Source organism: Orbicella franksi, chromosome 12 (assembly GCF_964199315.1).
Source record: "Orbicella franksi chromosome 12, jaOrbFran1.1, whole genome shotgun sequence".
NCBI classification, from domain to species: domain Eukaryota; kingdom Metazoa; phylum Cnidaria; class Anthozoa; order Scleractinia; family Merulinidae; genus Orbicella; species Orbicella franksi.
The window spans coordinates 8,497,491-8,506,261 of record NC_138156.1 but is presented as its reverse complement, the minus strand read 5'-3'; the positions used below and the strand labels follow the sequence as shown (position 1 = coordinate 8,506,261).

Here is an 8,771-nt window from a genome sequence, read left to right as displayed (position 1 = left end):
TGTTCCGTTGCTCTTGCTCTTGTTCTCATGCAAATATAAATGTAACATAAAAATTCTTAACATTTGTACTGTGGCTCACGTGACTCGCATGACTCGCATGGCTTACATGGCTCGCTGGCTCGCAGGTTTATAAAACTCCCTTATTTGCATGTTCATGCATTAACATGACAACCATATTTATTAGAGCTGTTTTCACTTAAATGTTGAAAATATTTTTCATCTGCTTTAGTTTTACATTACTAGGCTATGCAATTGGGTTACAAATGTCATGGCTCTTTATTATCCCATCAGAAGTAAAACCTAAACCAATCATGACTTGCTCGCACAAATTTTCCCAAACCTTGCATCGGCTACATGTATTTGGTTGGAGTTTTGATTGCCTCACTGGATTGTCTGTTTTCCTGGTCATCGCTCTGTAACACAACCACCCTCTTAGTGCGACGACCACACATATGACCACTCCTAGACCACCCATGAAAATTGTTCACCTCTTTATTATAATCTGCAGGCTGTGTTTTACACTGACCACTTGTTAAGTTGGATAACCCGTATTAATTGCATGAAGTTTCTGTTCTTGCATTGGTTCATATTTACATATTTTTCGAAAGAGTGTACGTTGTTCATGTTATTGACTTAGCGTGAGGTCCATTTTGGGGAAATACCAAAGTTAGATCAATTTTAAGGCCAATTTACACAAGCGATTTTTGGTGCTATTTTTGTCACGCCCGCGCTACAATTTTATCGCGATTTGAACGTTGTAGCTAGCATCAATTTGTCTTAATTATATCAACAGAAAGCCGACACGATAAAGAGACTTTTGAGGAAAGAAAACGCCCGGTGAAAGTGCGAGGGAATCTCAATAGGGGAGCAATTCGATGAATCATTGAATGGAATCTATTTACTTTGTCCACTTCAAAGAAGTGATCTAAATCTGATGCGAGTGGACTGAACTCGGTTATAATGCAGCGGAATTTATTCTCATAGAAATTCCGTTTCTTCATTTTGTTTTTGGGTTTCAGAATGTGGTTTGAGACAGCTCTAAATCTTTCTTTCTGCGCGAAGAGCCTGCTTGCGCGTGTTAGCGTGATATACGGTGCTAAATAAACGATGACAATTAGCCAATCAGCATGCGAGGAAATTGTCACGACATTCGCGTTATCCCTTTATCGTTTTTCAGAATTTGCATTAACAAAAATGGCGCAGTTTTTGTTCATTTCAAAGGGTTCACAGCGGTAGAGAATGCCCGAAAGTCGTGATCGGTGATTTGGCTTTCCGATAACTGTGCATGCCCTGAAGCAACAAGTGCACTGTAAGTCTGTAGTAGTAGCACTGATTCAAGCCCATAATCGAGTGGTAACTTACACATGGTATGGCTTCAGTTTCACTGCCTAAAATCGCTGTTCATCCTGGTCTAACAACGACAGTTGATCAAAAAGTTGACATAACTGTTAGCAATCTATCTCCAGAACAGCTTGTTACTCTGCGAGCCCGAACCATCGACGACAGCAAGATTGTCTTTGAATCATTTGCTCAATACAAGGCCGACAAGAATGGAGAAGTATTGGTTTCTTCTCAGCCATCGCTGGGTGGATCATACACAGGTGTTGAACCGATGGGCCTGTTCTGGAGCATGAAACCTCTTACAACAGGCGATCGTGACGATCTGCTAAGAAAACGAGATGTAACAACACCTTTGAAAGTAACCTTAGATGTTTACGGCGGACACGATCAAACAGAGCTTGAAGAAAGGGACAAAAAGGCTAGCGTGACATTACTAAGAAGTTACATGGGACCTGGCGTAACCCGATGTTACATGGAGGAAAATGGATTTTATGGGACCCTATTTCTCCCTCCTGGAGATGGACCCTTTCCAGGTATTTGACTTAGCTTTGCTCTGTTTTCCCCAGGAAAAAAAAATGGATTATATAGATTTTAAATCCACTGTCCAAATTCCCGAGTCCATCATTTCCATCCTTTGGTTCTACATGACATTTCCTGTATGAGGATCTTATGCTTTACAGTGTGGGGACATTTGTGGTCCTGGGAACATGATCATTTGCAGTACAATTTGGGGATCATTTGTGGGCCTGTACAACTGTCAACCGGTTTTCTGCAAGGAGCTTTTTTTTCTTCTTCTACATTACAGCTTGTGCAGACTGTGCTATTCTCAATCAATAAAGTATGCTGGTTACAGTAATGTTATTAAGATAAACGAAAGCACTTTATCAGATTTCAACGAAATTCAATTGTAACTTGCAACCAATAAACTAACTTTCGAATATGACAAAGGTACAATTTGTAACACTCAGTTCTAGACAGGGATGTTTAATCCTGAGAGTCCTCAAGTCAAAATAGAACAAATTCAAAGGGAATACCTGTAAAACAAGTCTTTAATACAAAAAATATCTCACTGTACATATAGATCACATTTGGATTTTATTTTAAAAAAACATTTGAAAAGGACAGCCTTGTTTCCATGGTCTTTCATCTTCTCACCCTCCCAGAGCGAGAGTGGGAAGATGAGATATCCTGGGAACGAGGTTGTGAAAAGGACTGCTTTTGGCACACTTCAGATAATACTTAGTAATATTTGCAGCTCATTTATTCCATCTCATTTTCATTGGAGGAAGTGGTTGAAAGGGAAGGGGAGGGGACCTGGTGAAGTGAGTCACCCTCAGGAGACATTGATCTTGATTCTAATTGGGTAATAACAGTATGTGAATGCACTTCTCTTGAACGACATTACACCTTTCTGAGATTTTACCTGCCTTTTCATTGATGGCTTCTAGGTGTTATTGACTTGTGGGGACGCACTGGTGGCATGAGAGAAGACAGAGCTGCTCTTTTGGCATCCAATGGCTTTGCATCCTTAACAATTGCATACTGTGAATATAGAGACCTTCCTGACAAGTATGATGTTCTTCACCTTTCTTACTTTGAGAGGGCAATTGACTGGTTAATTGCACACCCTAAGGTTGTGTCTGGAGGTGTTGGTTTGGTAGGCCTGTCTTTGGGTGGGGTCCTTGTCCTGGCAATTGCTTCACAGATCCCCCACAAGATCAAAGCAGTTGTATCAATTTCAGGGGCACATCTTCTGATTGGATGTTCATTAAAGTGCAGTACCTTGACGATAAAAGGATTTCCTGTCGAGGTAACTGCAGCAAATTACGCTAGGTACATGTGCTTCGTGTCTATATATAAAAATATTAAAGACACTTTTAAACCAGGATCACCATCAGTCATTCCTGTAGAGCGCATCAAATGTCCTGTTTTGTTGGTGTATGGCCATGACGACAAACTAAACCCTGAAATAGAGTGGATGTTCAAGGATGTGTTTCAGCACATGGAGAAACATGGCAAAGGATCCTTATGCAGGAGGCTTGGTTTTCCTGGAACAGGACATTTCATAACACCCTGTTATCTTCCTCTCAGTTCCAGGCAATATGTTAAAGTTTACGATGAAGTTTGGTTCTTTGGAGGAAACACTGAGGACCAGGCAAAGGCTTCAGAAATATACTGGAATGAAAGCCTGGAGTTCCTATTAAAAGAGATTGCTTGATCGTTAAAGCAGTAATATGCATACATTAGGTTTTATCTTGCAGGTTTGGATTATTTCTCGAAAACTGTATTGTTCGTTACAATTGTAAATACGTTCATGAAAACCCTGTTGGAATGGAGTAATAAAGCTGTTGGCCAGGATACACCTTTTAAAATAAAAATAAATTGTTATGGTGATTGTCAGTTTATATAAAAGGCTCACATGGTGGGCATATTGTACCAGCTGTAATTATTAGCCTTGGAATCAAATGGTTGGAGAAGTAAAGAGAGAAAACAGCTACTAACAGTAGGACCACTATATTGGCTACTATTACATGTCCTATTAAAATGACTGCCAGTTATTATGACCAATTAGTTAGCACAACCACCTTATTTGATATCACGACCATCCTGTTACCATGACAACCCTTTAATAGCTACCATATCATCACAATGACTACCCTTACCCACCTTTTTTATTTAAAAAAAAAACCTTTCACATGTAATTACAGACCACCCTGTTAGTATATTGATGTCCAACTGCAGCTACTGTTTGCCCCAAGCAAAAGCTCGATCAGTTTCATACCATGTTACTCACAGCAACTTTAAATGGCATGTCTGATAAAATCTTGACATGTAGTTTATCAGTCAAGAATACGTGAAGCTAAGCATGGAAATGACTATCACTAAGGCCCAGAATATGCAAATTTGTTAAAACTCATTCAGATGTAAGCTATTGGTATACTAACGACCAACATAGATTTTTTTCAGAACTTGCCAATTTGTCACTCACTCAGTTGTAAACAATCCATAGTTATTATGTCAACGACCAATATTGATTTTCCCAGGTATGGACTTTCTGCAATGTAATGTGTTGAGATGTACTGCGACTTCTCTTCGATTGACACTTGTTGCGCTCAGCACACATGTCACCGAGTCATTGCAAGTAGCTGTTTGAAAGACTAAAGGTGTAACTATGTGTGTGGTGATTGAATTATGCAAAGAGAGTTTCACTCCTCAAGAAGTTTTTGCATTGATCCACCAAGCTCAGAGGGAGTTTAAAAATTCCAGGTGGTTGGATATGTTTATACAAGTGAACCTAGCTTAGGAGCAAAACTTTGAGCAAACCTATGAGGCACCCCTATAAGGCAACCTATAAGCATTCATATCAGCAAAACTATGAATCAAACATAAACAAAGATATTGGAAGCATATATCACAACTTATTAGTCCATAACATCCACACAAAGCACTCTTGTATGTAAAAGTACAAAACGCGGTTAGAAAACTAGATACAGTATACACTGTTCTGAGAAATTCTTTTAGACTGCAGAGGTTTCCAGAAAAATTTGTTTCAATTATTTTAATTTCCAGGGGTGGATACAATGAACGTTTAAATTGTTATAAACAAAATCAAATATTGAGCTTTAATGTTTGTAAGAAATAAATGATAAAATTACATTTGCATGTACTGTAGTTGTATATGAGCCGTGTCACACATAATAAAAGAAAAAAGTGAATGCTAAATTGGAATTTAAGGGTTATGAGCAGACAGTGAAACAAACTGGCAGATGCTACATTCCAGCATTTCAGTCTGGATTTTCCTGGTTGAGTTTATTAATTTGTACACTGCCATGTTAAGTTTCCAACTTTGAACTCACAAGTCAAATAGGAAATATTTTAATTGGGTTGGCAAATGGAAATCAATTCAAATTTTCTCTAAATGCTACAAAGCGTGACTTTGCAGCAACACAAGCATGATTGGCTGTCCAAGAAACATTGAGAATACTAAAACAAGTTATACATTCAATTGGACTTGTTATCAAAATTATTTTTAAGGTGTTACAAACTCCTCTGGCTTAAGTATACTGTTGTTGAACAATTTACAATGATCAGCGACTGTATGGACCAAAAGGGTCAAAAAATGAAGGCAGTGGATTTTGAAGAGGCCATGACAAAAGCATTTAGTGAGATCTTTCACAATCTAAAGGAGATTGAAGCAGATACTAAAAAGCAAAGAGGGAAAGTAGACTGTCAAAGAAGACGACAGAGTGCCCCAGCTAGCATGATTAGAGAATTGACAGAAACTCTACGAAAACCAGAGATAGAAAGTAAAAATACAGTGACCACACAACCAGCTTCATCTTGGTCAACTATGCATTGGAGTTTGGACTGTTATGAAGAAGAGGAGGATTTAGAAGAGGACTTTGGATCAGATGAATTAAGCCTAAGCTTCCTGCACAGTGTCATTATACAGAATCAAAAAACTGCACCTAAATAGGATATTGATTGAAGAACTTTATGGAAGTGTTGTGGCTTAGGGTCATTGCAACGAGTACATCAGTCTGAAGATCATAAACCACAAAACATTAATTAAACCAAAGTTTGTACTAGCTGTAGGATTAGAAAAGAGAGTGCAAAAGTATAGAGAATAAAAATTTAAGTTTAAAAGACTTCAGGAGAGAATTTACACAAGAAAATTCTGGACTTTTATTTCTGATGCAATATCAACTGTATGAAAAAGAAACATGCTGAGTCACAGCAATGTCAATCAAGTGTGCAAAAAGCATGTTGTTTTAAGCTGCAAGGCATAAGAATAAAATTGATTTCCCTATACTTGTGATTTGTGTATGTATCAAATAGATACATAATAAACAATGTACTTCAAAAAGTTGAGTTTCAAAAAGTAAGTTTTAAGTAAGTTTTATTTTTTACTATCTAATTAATGCTTTCAAATGTAAATGTGAAGCACTTTTCATTCCACTGATAGCATTTCTCAGACTTAACAATGAGGGAACAAAAGAACTAATCACAACTACAAACAAACATGGAATAAATTATCTGATTCAAGAGATACTGTAGCAGTACATGTAAATGAGACAATAATAGTCAGAATTGTTAATGAGTCATCAAAAGTATCAGTCTTGAGTTAAAACCATTGTCAAAGAAGAAAACATGTATTAATAAGTAATAATGGGTGTATATACCCTTTCTTGCCCAAGTTACAACACCTCCAGATAATCCATCAGAAGTGAACAGTGACACATTTAATATCTAATTACTAAGAGTGAAGCTGTTTAGAAAAGTTTTTAAAACATAGAAGCATGTCATAAGTAAGAAAAGCTAATAATCTAGTTGCAACAAATTTTAGCTGCAATAAAATTCAAATTATCATGCCTGCAAAGAGTCAGACCAAGTTATTTTTTCTCAGTCATCATCTTCCAGTATCTTGTATACTGACTTCGTGTACAATATCTTGCATACTGTATGACTTTCTCAGTCATCTTCCAGTATCTTATTTATAGCATGAAATGTTCAATACCAGAAATGTTGGCATTCTCTCCACATTTCCAAAATGTTCTTTAGTGGCTTGTTTGTTCTTCTTTGTAAATTTACATCACAGGCTCATTGTGTTACCGTAGCTAGCTAACAACTGACTATCATGCACTCTCTAGTTTAGAGACTCATACATGTGTGTTACAACTTGGTCACCTCATAACTAACCCTAGCCAGTGGGGGCAAAGTTCTGGCATGTATAACATTATCCATACAGTCATCAAACCTATTATTTCAAAGGTTATTCAAGGATTCTTCCAGTACATTTCAGCAAGGTTCAGTAACTCATTTCCTCAGTTCTGTCAGCACAAAATGCAAAATACTTGAACCAGGGTTGTCCCAAAGTTTTAACGTAATCTTCTTTGTTACCAGCAGACAGTGATGATATTGCCATATTTTCTTATAAAATCAGACAAAAATTAAGCTGAGCAGAGTATAACCTTGCCAAGAGTACAAATTAGATAGAAATTTACTGACTGTCACCTACTTTTAACAATCCTACTCAAAACCCCACTGAAAGCAGGATTAACCCTAATCATTGCCAATTTAAAATCCATTGTCAACAAAATTGACTTTTTGGCTTTTTGACTTTTTTCCTGAAATTATAAGCCTGTGTTACAGCTGCCCTCCCTGATTTTTGTTTTCAGGGAGGTCAGCAGTAAGACAGGCATTCTTATAATTAATTTGTAGCCATATTGTGGAAGACCCCATGGACCAATAATTAGCACAATGGACTCCAGATCCAGGGTTCTAGCCATACTGGGGGCATTGCGTTGTGTTCTTGAACAAGACACTAATTACTCTCAGTGTCTCTCTCTTGTATTGAACTGGATAAGTTATTTGACTCAAATTTACAGGTGCTTCCCACATGAGTACAAACTCAAAAGTTTATTAGCCAGCAATTATAATGAAAACAATCATCTTTCACCAAAGCTTAACAAAAAGATAGGTGCACAAGGCATACTCGATTGGCTTGTTGATTATTATTACCGGTCCATGTGAAAGATGACAAAACTCCACCCTTGGCTAGTGTTTATTAATTAATTAAGAATATTGCTTGTAGCCAGTCTAAAATTTAAGGGTAATTGTCTAATTATAAGCCCCATGAATTTGTTATCAATGGAGTTACCACTGTTAGAATTTATTTTACAATATAATGTAAGCAACTCAATTTAATATCATGGCAGTCACTAGAAACATCTTATTATTGATAATTACAGTTTGGTTGGGCCTTAACTGTCAGCCCAATGGGTTGATTACTTTCAATTGCCTGTTTCTTGTCTGAGTAGCTATAAATATATAATACATAAATTTAGCCAAGCCTAGAAGCTGAGCTCCTGAGTACAGAAATCAACCAGGCTTGAGCCTACGATCCAACTGAAAACAAGTACCTGGTCAGCAGTAAGTGTTACCAAATCTTGTGACCTCCATGTGGTCTAAACCTGAGCCTGTGATATGGTCAGGTGATACCGATCAGTAGATACCTTCTTTTGACAGTTGTCAATTGACCATAACATGAATGTCCCATGTCAAAGATGTACACTGTAAACTAAGGCTGCACACTTGGGTAGACCTATTAGCTGGATTATGGCCGCCATGTTAGGTGACATAGTTGGTTTTCTTTGTAGTAGGGTGCACGCATGTGTGATCCATGTCGCTAACCATGTTGACCATGAAAAAAAAGTTGCATGGTTTTCTATTTCTATGCATACATGTGGTTCTGTTCCTATAGTTATGGTGCTCTGCTTGGCGGCCCTTTGGGCCACCGGAGCTCAGTTGTTTATGAAAGAAAGGGCTCATCCTTGTAGAGCTGTCTATTTATCATGACGTTAGTTTGGCAAGAGATAAATTAAAAAATAATAATAAACTGGAAGGTAAATAATAATGAATTGGAATGT

General features: G+C 37.5%; 2 protein-coding genes across 3 annotated transcripts in view; one reads left to right on the top strand and one right to left on the bottom strand.

Annotated features, from left to right (window-relative positions):
* Nucleotides 1–8,771, bottom strand: part of LOC145462798 (unconventional myosin-Ic-like) — a 44,171-nt gene that overhangs the window by 30,706 nt on the left and 4,694 nt on the right. The window lies entirely within an intron of this gene.
* Nucleotides 105–3,564, top strand: LOC145462809 (acyl-coenzyme A amino acid N-acyltransferase 1-like). The gene is made up of 2 exons (XM_081446429.1): nt 105–1,874; nt 2,790–3,564. Exons 1-2 carry the CDS (start codon nt 1,370–1,372, stop codon nt 3,557–3,559), a joined length of 1,275 nt encoding a protein of 424 aa, XP_081302555.1. The 5' UTR covers nt 105–1,369; the 3' UTR covers nt 3,560–3,564.